The 17,045-nt window shown below is 46.8% G+C and overlaps 1 protein-coding gene across 1 annotated transcript in view; it reads left to right on the forward strand.

The window, feature by feature from the left end:
• Nucleotides 1–14,891: 14,891 nt before the first annotated feature.
• Nucleotides 14,892–17,045, forward strand: part of LOC139233082 (uncharacterized) — a 66,336-nt gene continuing 64,182 nt past the window's right edge. Inside the window, exon 1 of the mRNA XM_070863601.1 lies at nt 14,892–15,080. Within this exon, the coding sequence (XP_070719702.1) occupies nt 14,892–15,080 (189 nt within the window). The remainder of the gene's footprint in view (nt 15,081–17,045) is intronic.

The raw sequence follows: 17,045 nt of genomic DNA on the forward strand, positions 1-17,045 counted from the left end.
CCCAACTGGCTGGGGTTTTATTTAGTCTTGTGAACATCACGTGACTGGCTAAGCCACTCACAACTCAACAGCTCTACAACTATTTTGGTTAACAGATAAAGCCGAGTGCCCCCTTATTAAAGGGACACTAGAACACACAAATTAACAATAAAACTTTAAGTAAACATTAAATGAAACAACAGCTCTACAACTATTTTAGTTGAACCCATAAATCAAGTGCCCCCTTATTAAAGGGGCACTAAAAGCAGCGAATTAAACAAATTAAACTTTTAACTTTAAATTTGATTGCCGGGGGTGAAGATGCACTCCAGTCCCTCCGGTGCCCACCTCTCGCGGAAGGCCGCGAGCGTACCGGTGGACACCGCATGCTCCATCTCCAGGGACACCCTGGCTCAAATGTAACCGCGGAAGAGAGGCAGGCAGTCGGGCTGAACGACCCCCTCGACTGCCTGCTGCCTGGACCGGTTAATGGCCCCCTTGGTCATGCCCAGGAGCAGTCCTACGAGGAGGCCTTCCGACCTGCCCGCTCCCCTCCGCACCGGGTGCCAACAGCTCCACAAACCTGTGAGCATACTCACAGGTGTATACATTACAGGCACGGTGAGCTGAATGGCCTCCTTCTGCGCTGCAGAAGTGTCTCTCCTCCTATGCATGTAATCTGTCCTTATAAAATCCTCTCGCTCACCACGAGCAGAGCCTCGGGAGATCAGCTAGCATTCCAGGAAAGTGGGAAGAAATAAAACGTGAAAGTTAACACTAGCACTTTGTGCATGTCTGATTTTATAAGGACATTGATAGTAAGACTCTCTCCCTAGCAGCACGTAATGGATATAATCTCTTTGTTGTCTCTGGCTGGTGTGTTGCAACACAACAATGGGGGTTTTCAGCAAGTTCCCTCGCTCCTCGTGCCAAGCACAGTTAATCACATTAAAGACATTGGAAGCATCTGTTATTCTGGGCTGGAAATTTCCACTCGCTAATTACCGAAAGCTAAGTTACAATCCAGCTTTGGCAAGGCTGCAAACAGACAGCGGCCCATCAGTATGTTTACCTCCCCACCTCTAATCCCCCATCGAGGGTTCCTTGGCCGTGTGTGGGACGTTGCAGCTATTCCCTAATCCACCGACCATCGATGCTGCAATTAGGTTACCCCCCCCCCCCCACCAAGGGCAGTCAGCAATTCCTGAAGGACAGTTTCCCCACTTTGAGGCACTGCATAAATAGAAAGCACACAATCACACAATGCGGGGAGGATGTTTCCCCCTGGCTGGGAAGTCTAGGGGGTCACAGTCTCAGGATACGGGGTAGGAAATTTAGGACTGAGATGAGGAGACATTTTTTCACTCAGAGGGTGGTGAACCTGTGAAATTCTCTATCACAGAAGGCTGTGGAGGCCAAGTCACTGAATATATTTAAGAGGGAGATAGAAAGATTTCTAGAAACAAAAGGCGCCAATGGGGGAAAAGCGGGAATATGGTGTTGAGATAGAGGATCAGCCATGATCATATTGAATGGCGGTGCAGACTCGAAGGGCCGAATGGCCTACTACTGCTCCTATTTTCTATGTTTCTAAAATGGACGTAGAGAAACAAATGTATGTTAAAGAGGGATTCTCACCGTCAGAATAATTAGAGCAGATTTAGGGCCAGCAATGCTGGTGAGTTGGTGGGAGCACCTCCAGGTGGATGTGCTGCTGTGTCCAGTGACATCTTCCAAACCCAGTAAGAAAAGCAGACCCTGTGTCCCCTATAGTCTGGAGTGCGCCTTCACTTGCTCAGTACCCAGCTATGTTGCCACCAAATTCACCTCATCTTCAGGAAAGAAAGAAAGACTTGTATTTATATAGCACCTTTAATGGCCACCGGATGTCCCAAAGCACTTTCCAGCCAATTAAGTACTTTTGGAGTGTAGTCACTGTTGTAATGTGGGAAACACGGCAGCCAATCTGCGCACAGCAAGCTCCCACAAACAGCAATGTGATAATGACCAGATAATTGTTTTTTTTTTTGGTTATGTTGATTGAGGGACAAATATTAGCCCCAGGACATCAGGGAAAACTCCCCTGCTCGTCTTTGAAATAGTGCCATGGGATCTTTTACGTCCACCTGAGAGAGGAGACGGGGCATCTGAAAAACGGCAACTCCGACAGTGCAGCGATCCCCCAGCACTGCATTGGGTGCGTCAGTCCAGATTTATGTGCTCAAGTCCCTGGAGTGGGACTTAAACCCACGACCTTCGGACTCAGAGGCGAGTGTGCTACCCACTGAGCCACGGCTGACACTGGTCCAGGATGAGCAAGGTTGCCGTAGAGGATCACTCTCTCGCTCTCTGTTGGATTGCCCATGTTTAGATCTTTTACTATGTGCTCAAGTGACCCTGAAATATTTAACATCAGTTCATCGGAAGCTTCCTGTGGCTGGTGGACACAGCGTAGAATTGAACGCTTCATTAGCTCCAATGTAGTATCGTCATTTGAAAAATTTTCCAATTGCTGATGCCAGGCTGCCCTTTGTGGTCCACTATGTGGTCGGTGTGGTGGCCCTGACCGGCAAAGACCATCAGCAGGTCAGGGCCTTCAAAGAAGCAGCGTGGAGCATACCACTCTAAGGTACAGCGCGAGCTGAAGAGCGACGGCTGTGAAGAGGGCGACTGGATTGGATGTCACCAAGGTCCAGGTCGCTGATTTGAGCGTGGGCAGGTACAGCAGGAGCGGTGAGGTCGGAGTGCAGGAGCGGCAAGTGATTGCGGAGCGACGTGACTGGGGCCCAGGAGAGGCGTGGGTTTGGGGCCTGTTGTATGGCTGTCTTGCTCTTTTCGTTTCGTTGCTTTAATCGTCGAATTACACACACACTCAGTTGTAGTAAAGGCAGGATCGGGTCCTTCATACATTCATACTAAACAAACCAAGTATACTTCACAAAGGCAGCTCTCTGCTTTCCGTGACTGCTTGTGACATACCTTCCGAGATTCCAGTGTCACTGGTGTCCAGTGTCTAAACTCTCATCTTTATACTAAAAAAGCCTTTGAACTCTTATCATACATTTAGACCATTAACATGCAGACAATGTAGAATTGTCCTGAAATCACGGCTAACTGCTTTCTGAATTACTATACACAAACCAGATTTAGACATACAGATGATGTCATCAAATAGTAACAAGTTGCACTCAAATAAAAGGCCCAGCGGGTGTTCCACAGGCAGCGGCAGTCGGCGAGAGGCAGGAGCAGCGTGGTGAGGCCTATAAAAGACCCAGCGGGTGTTCCACAGGCAGCGGCAGTCGGCAAGAGGCGGGAGCAGCGTGGTGAGGCCTATAAAAGGCGGGGCTTGTGCAGCTCCAGCCGGGAGAAAAAGCAGAAAAGAAGTAGAAAGGAATCAAAAGGTGACATCACAGCCAAAGGGGTAATTGATTGGCTGGTGATTGGTTAGTAGTTTTTCTTTTTCTTTTTTATATCAGTAAATAACCGTAACAGTGTTGTCACCAATTTAAGTGTATCTAAGGGTTAAGTCATGGCAGGAGAGCTCGGTCACGTGATATGCTCCTCCTGTACCATGTGGGAACTCAGGGACACCGAAAGTGTCCCTGACGACTACGTGTGCGGGAAGTGTATCCGCCTCCAGCTCCTGACAGACCGTGTTGCGGAATTGAGCTGAGGGTGGATTCACTCTGGAGCATCCACGATGCTGAGAATGACATGAGTAGCACGTGTAGCGAGTTGGTCTTACCACAGGAGAAGGGTCCACAGCCAGCTAGGGACTGGAAGACCAGCAGGAAGAGTAGTGCAAGGAAGCTAGTGCAGGGGTCCCCTGTGGTCATCCCCCTGCAAAACAGATACACTGCTTTGAGTACTGTTGAGGGGGGTGAGTCATCAGGGGAGGGCAGCAGCAGCCAAGTTCATGGCACCGTGGCTGGCTCTGTTGCACAGGAGGTCAGGAAAAAGAGTGGGAGAGCGATTGTGCAAGGGGATTCAATTGTGAGGGGAATAGATAGGCGTTTCTGCGGCCGCAACCGAGACTCCAGGATGGTATGTTGCCTCCCTGGTGCAAGGGTCAAGGATGTCTCGGAGCGGGTGCAGGACATTCTAAAAAGGGAGGGAGAACAGCCAGTTATCGTGGTGCACATTGGTACCAATGACATAGGTAAAAAAAGGGATGAGATCCTACGAAACGAATTTAAGGAGCTAGGAGCTAAATTAAAAAGTAGGAGCTCAAAAGTAGCAATCTCAGGATTGCTATCAGTGCCAAGTGCTAGTCAGAGTAGAAATCGCAGGATAGTGCAGATGAATACGTGGCTTGAGCAGTGGTGCAGCAGGGAGGGATTCAAATTCCTGGGGCATTGGGACCGGTTCTGGGGGAGGTGGGACCAGTACAAACCAGACGGTCTGCACCTGGGCAGGACCGGAACCAATGTCCTAGGGGGAGTGTTTGCTAGTGCTGTTGGGGAGAAGTTAAACTAATATGGCAGGGGGATGGGAACCAATGCAGGGAGATAGAGGGAAACAAAAAGGAGACAAAAGCAAAAGACAGAAAGGAGATGAGGAAAAGTGGAGGGCAGAGAAACCCAAGGCAAAGAACAAAAAGGGCCACTGTACAGCAAAATTCTAACAGGACAAAGGGTGTTAAAAAAACAAGCCTGAAGGCTTTGTGTCTTAATGCAAGGAGTATTCGTAATAAGGTGGATGAATTAACTGTGCAAATAGATGTTGACAGATATGATGTGATTGGGATTACGGAGACGTGGCTCCAGGATGATCAGGGCTGGGAACTCAACATCCAGGGGTATTCAACATTCAGGAAGGATAGAATAAAAGGAAAAGGAGGTGGGGTAGCATTGCTGGTTAAAGAGGAGATTAATGCAATAGTTAAGAAGGACATTAGCTTGGATGATGTGGAATCTATATGGGTAGAGCTGCAGAACACCAAAGGGCAAAAAGCGTTAGTGGGAATTGTGTACAGACCTCCAAACAGTAGTCGTGATGTTGGGGAGGGCATCAAACAGGAAATTAGGGGTGCATGCAATAAAGGTGCAGCAGTTATAATGGGTGACTTTAATATGCACATAGATTGGGCTAACCAAACTGGAAGCAATACGGTGGAAGAGGATTTCCTGGAGTGCATAAGGGATGGTTTTCTAGACCAATATGTCGAGGAACCAACTAGGGGGGAGGCCATCTTAGACTGGGTGTTGTGTAATGAGAGAGGATTAATTAGCAATCTCGTTGTGCAAGGCCCCTTGAGGAAGAGTGACCATAATATGGTGGAATTCTGCATTAGGATGGAGAATGAAACAGTTAATTCAGAGACCATGGTCCAGAACTTAAAGAAGGGTAACTTTGAAGGTATGAGGTGTGAATTGGCTAGGATAGATTGGCGAATGATACTTAAGGGGTTGACTGTGGATGGGCAATGGCAGACATTTAGAGACCGCATGGATGAACTACAACAATTGTACATCCCTGTCTGGCGTAAAAATAAAAAAGGGAAGGTGGCTCAACCGTGGCTATCAAGGGAAATCAGGGATAGTATTAAAGCCAAGGAAGTGGCATACAAGTTGGCCAGAAATAGCAGCAAACCCGGGGACTGGGAGAAATTTAGAACTCAACAGAGGAGGACAAAGGGTTTGATTAGGGCAGGGAAAATGGAGTACGAGAAGAAGCTTGCAGGGAACATTAAGACGGATTTCAAAAGTTTCTACAGATATGTAAAGAGAAAAAGGTTAGTAAAGACAAACGTAGGTCCCCTGCAGTCAGAATCAGGGGAAGTCATAACGGGAACAAAGAAATGGCAGACCAATTGAACAAGTACTTTGGTTCGGTATTCACTAAGGAGGACACAAACAACCTTCCGGATATAAAAGGGGTCAGAGGGTCTAGTAAGGAGGAGGAACTGAGGGAAATCCTTATTAGTCGGGAAATTGTGTTGGGGAAATTGATGGGATTGAAGGCCGATAAATCCCCAGGGCCTGATGGACTGCATCCCAGAGTACTTAAGGAGGTGGCCTTGGAAATAGTGGATGCATTGACAGTCATTTTCCAACATTCCATTGACTCTGGATCAGTTCCTATGGAGTGGAGAGTAGCCAATGTAATCCCACTTTTAAAAAAAGGAGGGAGAGAGATAACAGGGAATTATAGACCGGTCAGCCTGACATTGGTAGTAGGTAAAATGATGGAATCAATTATTAAGGATGTCATAGCAGCGCATTTGGAAAGGGGTGACATGATAGGTCCAAGTCAGCATGGATTTGTGAAAGGGAAATCATGCTTGACAAATCTTCTGGAATTTTTTGAGGATGTTTCCAGTAGAGTGGACAAGGGAGAACCAGTTGATGTGGTAAATTTGGACTTTCAGAAGGCTTTCGACAAGGTCCCACACAAGAGATTAATGAGCAAAGTTAAAGCACATGGGATTGGGGGTAGTGTGCTGACATGGATTGAGAACTGGTTGTCAGACAGGAAGCAAAGAGTAGGAGTAAATGGGTACTTTTCAGAGTGACAGGCAGTGACTAGTGGGGTACCGCAAGGTTCTCTGCTGGGGCCCCAGCTGTTTACACTGTACATTAATGATTTAGACGAGGGGATTAAATGTAGTATCTCCAAATTTGCAGATGACACTAAGTTAGGTGGCAGTGTTAGCTGCGAGGAGGATGCTATGAGGCTGCAGGGTGACTTGGATAGGTTAGGTGAGTGGGCAAATGCATGGCAGATGAAGTATAATGTGGATAAATGTGAGGTTATCCACTTTGGTGGTAAAAACAGAGAGACAGACTATTATCTGAATGGTGACAGATTAGGAAAAGGGGAGGTGCAACGAGACCTGGGTGTCATGGTACATCAGTCATTGAAAGTTGGCATGCAGGTACAGCAGGCGGTTAAGAAAGCAAATGGCATGTTGGCCTTCATAGCGAGGGGATTTGAGTACAGGGGTAGGGAGGTGTTGCTACAGTTGTACAGGGCCTTGGTGAGGCCATAGCTGGAGTATTGTGTACAGTTTTGGTCTCCTAACTTGAGGAAGGACATTCTTGCTATTGAGGGAGTGCAGCGAAGGTTCACCAGACTGATTCCCGGGATGGCGGGACTGATCTATCAAGAAAGACTGGATCAACTGGGCTTGTATTCACTGGAGTTCAGAAGAATGAGAGGGGACCTCATAGAAACGTTTAAAATTTTGATGGGTTCAGACAGGTTAGATGCAGGAAGAATGTTGCTCTATTTTTGGTGACTTGGCCTGGAGGGTGGTGCACAGAGCAGTCCCGTGCAATTAATTTTTAAGTCGGTTCACGGGCTCCCAGGCCGCCTGCAATTTCTGCGGTCTGGAAGAGTCCGTGTTCCATGTTTTTACTGAGTGTGCGAGGTTGCAGCCCCTCTTTCAATATTTGAAGGGGCTGCTCCTCAAATTCTGGTTGCACTTCAGTCCCACACTCCTGATCTTTGGGCACCCTGTGCGGAGGAGAGCGGGTAGGTCCGAAGGCCTCCTCGTAGGACTGCTCCTGGGCACGGCCAAGGGGGCCGTCAGCCGGTCCAGGCAGCGGGCGGTCGAGGGGGCCATTCAGCCCGACTGCCTGTCTCTCTTCCGCGGTTACATCCGGGCCAGGGTGTCCCTGGAGATGGAGCACGCGGTGTCCACCGGTACGCTCGCGGCCTTCCGCGAGAGGTGGGCGCCGGAGGGACTGGAGTGCATCATCACCCCCGGCAACCAATTTTTAATTTGAACCATGTAATATTTAAAGTTTAATTTGTTTAAGTTTATCGGTATTAGTGTCCCCCTCCACCCCTTTAATCAGGGGGCACTTGATTTCATGATTTATTATTTTACAGGTGCAACACAAATAGTTGTAGAGAACCATCTTGCCATCTGTAGGAGTCGGGGGTTCCCAATGAAGGGCTCTCTGCGCGGGAGTTTCCCTTTATCTATTGCGGATTTGGCCTGGAGGGTGTTGCACGGGGCATCCCATGCAATAAGTTTTTAAGTTGGTTCACGGACTCCCAGGCCGCCTGCATTTTCTGCGGTCTGGAGGAGTCCGTGTTCCATGTTTTTACTGAGTGTGTGAGGTTGCAGCCCCTCTTCCACTATTGAAGGGGCTGCTCCTCAAATTCTGGTTGCACCTCAGTCACATGCTCCTGATCGTTGGGCATCCTGTGCGGAGGGGAATGGGCAAGTTGGAGGGCCTCCTCGTAGGAATGCTCCTGGCCATGGCCATGGTGGCCATCAACCGGTCCTGGCAGCGGGCGGTCGAGGGGGCCGTTCACCGGTACGCTCGCGGCCTTCCACGAGAGGTGGTCAGTGGAGGAACTTGAGTGCATCATCACCCCCAGCAACCAAATTTTAATTTGATCTTAGTTTTCTTTAAAGTTTTCTTTGGACATTTTTGGGTTCTGGTGCCTTTGCCAAAAGGGGGTGCTTGATTTAAAGTTACAATTAAAATAGTTGTAGCGCTGTTAGATTGTGAGTGGTTTTAGCCAGCCACGTGATGTTCACAAGACTCAATAAAACCCCAGTAAGTTGGGTCTAGGTCATCCACGATGAGGTATGCAGTTATGAGCCTAGTGGATGAACTGGTAATGTGTAGTGTGATTGTTAAACCTTTGTTAATAAACCAAATAGCAATGTGTTGCTATGACTTCTTAAGCAAAGAACCCATGAAGCAAATACATTACAGCGGGTAAATGGATTGAGGCATAGATCAGCCGTGATCTAATTGAATGGTGGAACAAGCTGGAGGCACTGAATGGCCGGCTGCTGTTTCTGTGTTCCGAAACAAAATGGGATATTCCTCATACTTGTCTCCATTCGTATTCACGCTTGGTTTTGTTTATGTTTTAGCAGCGAGTGCTGGTGACATCATTAGGGGCAGCAACCTGGCTGGAACTGCTGAGACCAATAGTGTAAAAATAACCAAATTAACTGTTGCGGTAGTACCCCAGGTTAATGATGGTAGGAGCTCACATCATTTGAGCATCCCCCACACTGTCAGAATGATGAAGTCCTATCACCGTGCTCTGGCCCCCACAATGATGCAATAGGCACTCACTGTCAAAATCTTAGTATTCACAGCAACCAAATGGACAGAAAAAACAAACCAAACAGATTTTTAAAAATTCATTCTCGTGATGTGGGCACTGTCGGCATTTATTGCCCATCCCCAGTTGCCCTTGAGAAGGTGGTGGTGAGCCGCCTTCTTGAACTGCTGCAGTCTGTGTGGTGAAGGTAGTCCCAGAGTGCTGTTAGGGAGGAAGTTCCAGGATTTTGACGATGAAGGAACAGCGATATATTTCCATGTCAGGATGGTATGTGACTTGGAGGGGAACGTGGAGGAGGTGGTGTTCCCATGTGCCTGCTGCCCTTGTCCTTCTAGGTGGTAGAGGTCGTGAGTTTAGGAGGTGCTGCCGAAGAAGCCTTGGCGAGTTGCTGCAGTGCATCTTGTAGATGGTACACACTGCAGCCACGGTGCGCCGGTGGTGGAGGGAGTGAGTGTTGAAGGTGATGGATGGGGTGCCAATCAAAAGGGCTGCTTTGTCCTGGATGGTGTCGAGCTTCTTGAGTGTTGTTGGAGCTGCACTCGCCCAGGCAAGTAGAAATATTCCATCACACTCCTGACTTGTGCCTTGTAGATAGTTTAAAGGCATTGGGGAGTCAGGAGGTGAGACACTGCAGAATACCCAGCCTCTGACCTGCTCTTGTTGCCACAGTATTTATATGGCTGGTCCAGTTAAGATTTTGGTCAATGGTGACCCCCAGAATGTTGGTGGGGGATTCGGCGATGGTAATGCCGTTGAATATCAAAGGGAGGTGATTAGACTTTCATTGCCTGGCACTAGTGTGGCATGAATGATACTTGCCACTTATTAGCCCAAGCTACAGCACGGAAGGAGGCCATTTGGCCCGTCGAGCCCGTGCCGGCTCTCTGCAAGAGCACTTCAGCCAGTCCCACTCGTCCGCCCTATCCCCGTAGCCCTGCAATTCTTTTTCCTTCAGGTACTTATCCAACTCCCTTTTGAAGGCCATGATTGAATCTGCCTCCACCACCCTTTCAGATCGTGCATTCCAGATCCTAAACCACTCGCTGTGTAAAAAAGTTTTTCCTCGTCTCACCTTTGGCGCTTCTGCCAATCACCTTAAATCTGTGTCCTCTAGTTCTCGACCCTTCCACCAATGGGAACAGTTTCTCCCTCTCGACTCTGTCCAGACCCCTCATGATTTTGAACACCTCTATCAAATGTCCTCTCAACCTTCTCTGCTCCAAGGAGAACAACCCCAGCTTCTCCAGTCAGTCAACATAACTGAAGGCCCCAGAACCATTGTAAATGTTTCCTGCACCCTCTCTAAGGCCTTCACATCCTTCCTAAAGTGCGGTGCCCAGAATTGGACAATACTCCCGATGCCAACATTGGATCCTTGTGAAGCAAGTGCATCTCAGGAGATCCGTTATCTTTGGCACACAAGGCCACAAGAATGATCCAAGGTGCATGGGAGGAAGTGGCAATCCATGTCAAGTTAACAGCCCTCACTCAGTCTGTAACCATCCCTCATTCTCTCATTCTCTTGTTCCCCAGGAGTCACAAATACAGTGGGATTCCCCCAGATTGCACTTTCAAAATAAGGGTAAGAAACAGATGAAAATGTAACCCTCGCACCTCAGCATGGCAAATGAATCAACAACACTTTCCAAACCAGAATATTCGGACCTATCACATCCTGGAGTGCAGCGTAGCACGTTGGGACATTTTACTACATTAAAGGGACTACATAAATGTAAGTTGTTGTTCAACAAAGGTCTGGACTCCTTTTATACTTAAAAAATGTTTGGCGTTGTAATGTATACACCTGTGAGTGGCTTAGCCAGTCACGTGATGTTCACAAGACTCAATAAAACCCCAGCCAGTTGGGTTCAGTGGAATCCACGATGGGGCAGGTGGTTGTGAGCCTGGTGGATGAACTGGTAATGTGTAGTGTGATTGTTAAACCTTTTGCGAATAAACCAACTAGTTCTTAATAACAATTCGGTTGCTCTGAATTCTTAACCCATGAAGCAAACACATTATAGCTACATTTACTTCAGTGCTGTTCATTGCATTAGGTTACAAATTGTGGCCCCTTCTCTGCATTTTCATGGGTTTAATCAAATTGCAGAAACAGCAACATCTGAACATAAAAAATAAGCAAGAATGTTTTGTTTGCTGTGTTTGGGTTCAGTTATAATCATTGCGCTCAGGCAGAACACCCACGAAAGATGACGGATGTTCACTGAAACACAACAGGTTATCGTGTTGGAGCATTCAATCTTCCAAACATCGTCTATTAATCAAAGTCATGTTTTAAAGCCAAGGATGTGAATTGCAACACCTCATACAGAACTTACACAGGAATAGGTGAGAGACTTCAACTTCAGCCATCAGCAACATCTCGGAAATAACGTAATGCCTTTAACTTAGAAAACATATCCCAAAGATTGAATCCTGAGATGGGGGGGATTGTCCTATGAGGAGAGATTGAGTAGACTAGGCCTATATTCTCTAGAGTTTAGAAAAATGAGAGGTGACCTCATTGAAACATACAAAATTCTTACAGGGCTTGACAAGATCGATGCAGGGAGGATGTTTCCCCGGGCTGGGGAGTCTAGAACCAGGGGTCACAGTCTCAGAATAAGGGGTCGGCCATTTAGGACTGAGATGAGGAGAAACTTCTTCACTCAGAGGGTGGTGAATCTTTGGAATTCTCGACCCCAGAGGGCTCAGTCTTTGAGCATATTCAAGACAGAGATCGATAGATTTTTGAATATTAAAGGAATCAAGGGATATGGGGACAGTGTAGGAAAGTGGAGTTGAGGTAGAAGATCAGCCATGATCTTATTGAATGGCGGAGCACGCTCGAGGGGCCGAATGGCCTACTCCTGCTCCTAATTCTTATGTTCTTATGTTATGTAAAGCTGCTTCAAGGAGGAGTGAGGAAAATGGACGCCAAGCCAAAGAAGGAAAGATTAGAAGGCGTGAGCACAAGTTTGGTCCAAGAGGTGTATACAAGGAGAGTCTTAAAAGCAGAGAGCAAGAAACAAAGATGGGCAGATTTAAGGAGCCAATTCCAAAGCATGGGGCCTAGGTGGCTGTAGATACAGCTTCCAATAGTGGCACACAATAGTGGGGAAGGAAGGGGGGAGTGTCGGGAAGAGGCTGGAATCAGAGGAATGGAACCTTTGTGAGGTAGGTCATTGTAGGGCTGGAAGAAGTTATAGAGATCGGGAGGGGTGAAGGCATGGAGGGATATGAACACAAGGGTGCAACTTTTATAATCGACACATTGTTGGATTGGAACCAATGTGGGTCAGGCTGGGTGGGTGGGTGGGTGAGCTGGGCTTGGTGTGGAACAGGATACCGGCAGTGACAAGCCGGAGTGCACTGAGGATGGAAGGTGTGAGGTCAGCACGGAGAGCATTGGGTTAATCGCATCTGGAGGTGATAAAGGCACGATGGTGGTTTCAACAGAGGTGGGCGGAGGCTGGTCAAAGCCGGATTAAGGGCCTGATGGGCCTGGGGTAAACTGATCCAAATGGGCTGATAGTTATGTTTGTTCATGTTCACTACATTACGTATATGATTCTGATTCTGAGTATGAAAACATAGGCCAGTATATTCAACAATGAAAGCATATATTCTGTATCAAGTAGGTATATATTCTGGTTCTGGTAACATTGCAATACTAGATTCTATATATATATGCAAATTTCTCTCAATAACATGTGAAATAAAACAGGCTCGTACATATTCTGTTCTGTATATCGGTACATTAGTGTATATAGGTACTTCTGTATTTAGGTATATTAGTGTATATAGGTACTTCTGTATATCGGTATATTAATGTATATAGGTACTTCTGTATATCGGTACATTAGTGTATATAGGTATTTCTGTATTTAGGTACATTAGTGTATATAGGTACTTCTGTACATCGGTACATTAGTGTTCTATAGGTACTTCTGTATATCACTACATTAGTGTATATAGGTACTTCTGTATATCGGTACATTAGTATATATAGGTACTTCTATATATCAATACATTAGTGTATATAGGTACTTCTGTATATTGGTATATTAGTGTATATAGGTACTTCTGTACATCGGTACATTAGTGTATATAGGTATTTCTGTACATCGGTACATTAGTGTATATAGGTATTTCTGTACATCGCTACATTAGTGTATATAGGTGTATATAAACAAGTGAATCTATTTTCCTCGGTCTTGTTTTTCCTCTCTTATTGTCGATTCTATTCAGCCGATTTGGGAGGTCTTATATATTTTTTTCCTACATTTATTTGGTGGGCCTGTGTTCTTTGGTGGGCCTGGGGCAGCAGCCCCCTCCGCTCCATAGTTAATCCGCTCCGTGGTGAATCCGCCCTGTGGTTAATCCACCCCGTGGTTAATCCGCCCGTGGTGAATCCGCCCTGTGGTTAATCTACCCCGTGGCTAATCCGCCCCGTGGTTAATCCCCCCCATGGTGAATCCGCCCTGTGGTCAATCTGCCCCGTGGTGAATCTGCCCTGTGATTAATCCGCTCTGTGGTTAATCTGCCCCGTGGTGAATCTGCCCCGTGGTTAATCCGCTCTGTGGTTAATCCACCCCGTGGTTAATCCGCCCCGTGGTTAATCCGCTCAGTGGTTAATCTGCCCCGTGTGAATCTGCCCCGTGATTAATCCGCTCTGTGGTTAATCCACCCCGTGGTTAATCCGCCCTGTGGTTAATCCGCCCCGTGGTGAATCCGCCCCGTGGTGAATCTGCCCCTGAGGCTGGTACTATTATGTCGGTGAAAGTAGAAGACCTTATGTGATGGAGATGATATGAGGTTGGAACTCGCTGCTCAGAGATGAGCAGAAGGCCGAGATCGCAGACAATGTTCTGCCTGAGGCAATGGGGAGGGAGTTTTGGAGTCAGTGAGGAGGGATGGAATCAATGGTGGCGGGGCAGAGTTTGAAGCAGGGGCCATACGCTATGGCCTCAAGCACATCCTCGGGGATAAGTGAGAGGCTGGGAATAAGGGAAGGAAAGAAGAGCTCAGGGTTTGTTGGAGATATTCTTGATTCACCCATCACCCCTGTGCTCACTGACCTACATTGGCTCCCGGTTGAGCAACACCTCAATTTGAAAATTCTCATCCTTGTTTTCAAATCCCTCCATGGCCTCGCCCCTCCCTACCTCTGTAATCTCCTCCAGCCCCACAACCCTCAGAGATATCTGCACTCCTAAAATTCTGGTCCTTGAGCATCTCAAATTTAATCGCTCAAACATAGGCGGCCGTGCCTTCAGCTGCCGAGGCCCCAAGCTCTGGAATTCCCTCCCTAAACTTCTCCGTCTCTCTACCTTTCATTCTTCCTTTAAGACGCTCCTTAAAACCTACTTCTTTGACCAAGCTTCCTGCCCTAATATCTCCTTATATGGCTCAGTGTCAAATTTTGTTTGATAATCGCTCCTGTGAAAGTTCCTTGGGACGTTTTACTATATTAAAGGCGCTATATAAATACAAGTTGTTGTTGCCTTCCAAGGAATTTCTGTTTATATTAAATCCTAAAATCGGTGCTTACGGAAAGGATAATAGCAACCTACTCAAGCACAAATGCACCTTGGTTACTTTACTCTGCTTCTCATTTCTTATTACCAATTAAGTTACTTTACCCCGCTTTGATTTTACAGTGTTATGACTGAAGTAATTGCTTCCTGTATTTGTATTTGCTACTTGTTGGGGTGGGAGGAGTGAAATGCAATGAACAAAGCATCAGAATGATACAAGGGAAGCTTGTCTTGATCAGACTTTTATTTTGATGTGGATGATTTGACTGTGGAGAGCGCGGGAGGGAGGGGCAGCAGGCGGGACGCCACGGAGCACGGTCCCTTTAAAGGGACATGTGGGGAGCTGGCTGGATCTTGCCGCCACTTGTGGCGCCTCGGGGCGAGCTGGGGAGGTCGTATCAGCTCGGCGTCCTTTCCTGTGGCAACTGCCAGGCGACGGGCAATAGTGCAAGAGGCAGGTACAAGTGCAAAGCAGAGCAGACCAGGCACAGGACTTCAGAGCCCGGGCAATCGTTGCTCAAGGTAGGGGAGAGGACCAAGGCTTGGATCGCAAAACCATCTCACTCACTGAATAAACTTTGACAGCACACTTAAAGCTCAGATCTGAAAAGTGCTTGCGTTACAAATCACAGCACAAAAAATAAATTTGTTTTAATTAACAGACAGGCGAATTATTACATATTTATCTTCAGATTTGGGAATTGTGTTTTTTTTGTGAGAAGTGTTGTCATAAACTTTTATTATGGTTTTTCTTGTCAACTTTAAAAAGTTTGTTAAGTTCAACGTGCTAGACAAGACCTGTGTGCAAGAAAGGTTGATCCGCTGTCTTTATTTCTGTATAGTTTCAATTAGTGACAATCGCTTTATTTGCACAGTATTTCGAAAAAAAAGCCATACCCTTTTTAAAGGAGAGGGGAGGACATTTGAATCAGTGTAGCTCTACTTTTCTTTTACAGTACGTCTGCTACAGTGACTATAATTCTAAAACAGATGCTGAGAAATTGCTGGGAGTATTAGGTTTATATATATATATATATATTAAACGTGCATAGTGAACGAATTGCTTTTGAAAGTTGGAATGCAATGGAGGGAGTCACCCTGAACTTGAGGTGGAGGGGAGGGTTTCTGTTCAATCACACCAGGCGTTGACATTTAACGGTTGTGTGGGTTTTGTTTGTCTTAAAATTCTAATTGCAGATCCTCAACTCACAAGAGAGTTGAAAGTTCGCCTTCCAGCTTGCATCTGTAGTTGCTCTGCCCTCGCACTTGGCGTCAGGCATAGCTGGAGCCGCTTCTTGCATGAAATCATAGCCTCAATTTAAAAAAAAATGTCCTTCCAGTTTACTGTCCAAAGCGAGCCTGCTCACACAGTCCTACTCTGGATGGTCATTACATCTTTCTTTATCTCACTGAAACGCATAAAATTTTGACAGGGTTGGACAGACTGGATGCGGGGAGGATGTTTCTCCTGGCTGGGAAGTCTAGACCAAGGGGTATCACAGTCTCAGGATACGGGGTAGGAAATTTAGGACCGAGATGAGGAGAAATGTTTTCACTCAGAGGGTGGTGAACCTGTGGAATACTCTACCACAGAAGGCTGTGGAGGCCAAGTCACTGAATATATTTAAGAGGCAGATCGATAGATTTTTTAGAAACAAAAGGCATCAAGGGGTATGGGGAAAAAGCGGGAATATGGTGTTGAGATAGAGGATCAGCCATGATCATATTGAATGGCGGTGCAGACTCGAAGGGCCGAATGGCCTACTGCTGCTATTTTCTATGTTTCTATTAAGACACCAGCAACATCAAAGGAGCTCATTTTTATGTTTAGCTTTTGCTGTCCCCCTCGAGCACCTCGAGTCTCGTCGCCGAGAGCATGCAGAAAACAAGCGCAGGCAGCGGAAGGAGCGTGCGGCAAACCAGACTCCCCACCCACCCTTTCCTCCAACTACTGTCTGCCGCACCTGCGACAGAGACTGTAATTCCAGTATTGGAGTGTACAGTCACCTAAAAACTCACTTTTAGAGTGGAAGCCAGTCTTCCTCGATTTCGAGGGACTGCCTATGATGATGACACGTGATCCTGGAGGGTCGACAGTGAGCTGCAGTCTCGGGATTCAGATCCTTGACTGTAAACCCCTCAAGCTTTTAGTTTGTGTTTAGTTTATGGCATCGCCTGAACCCCCAATGACTTGATGGGGGTTGGAGTACAAGAGTAAGGAAGTCTTTCTGCGATTGTACAGGGCTTTGGTGAGACCGCACCTGGAGTACTGTGCACAGTTTTGGTCTCCATAACTAAGGAAGGATATACTTACCTTGGAGGGAGTGCAACAAAAAAGAAAGACTTGCATTTGCATAGCGCCTTTCACGATTACCGGACGTCCCAAAGCAATTTAAAGCCAATGAAGCACTTTTTGAAGAGTTGTGATTGTTGTAATGTAAGAAATGTAATAAAGGTCCATACTCTATTTGTTATAGCTCACAGGAC

The sequence above is a fragment of the Pristiophorus japonicus genome, chromosome 20, assembly GCF_044704955.1.
Source record: "Pristiophorus japonicus isolate sPriJap1 chromosome 20, sPriJap1.hap1, whole genome shotgun sequence".
Lineage (NCBI taxonomy): Eukaryota > Metazoa > Chordata > Chondrichthyes > Pristiophoridae > Pristiophorus > Pristiophorus japonicus.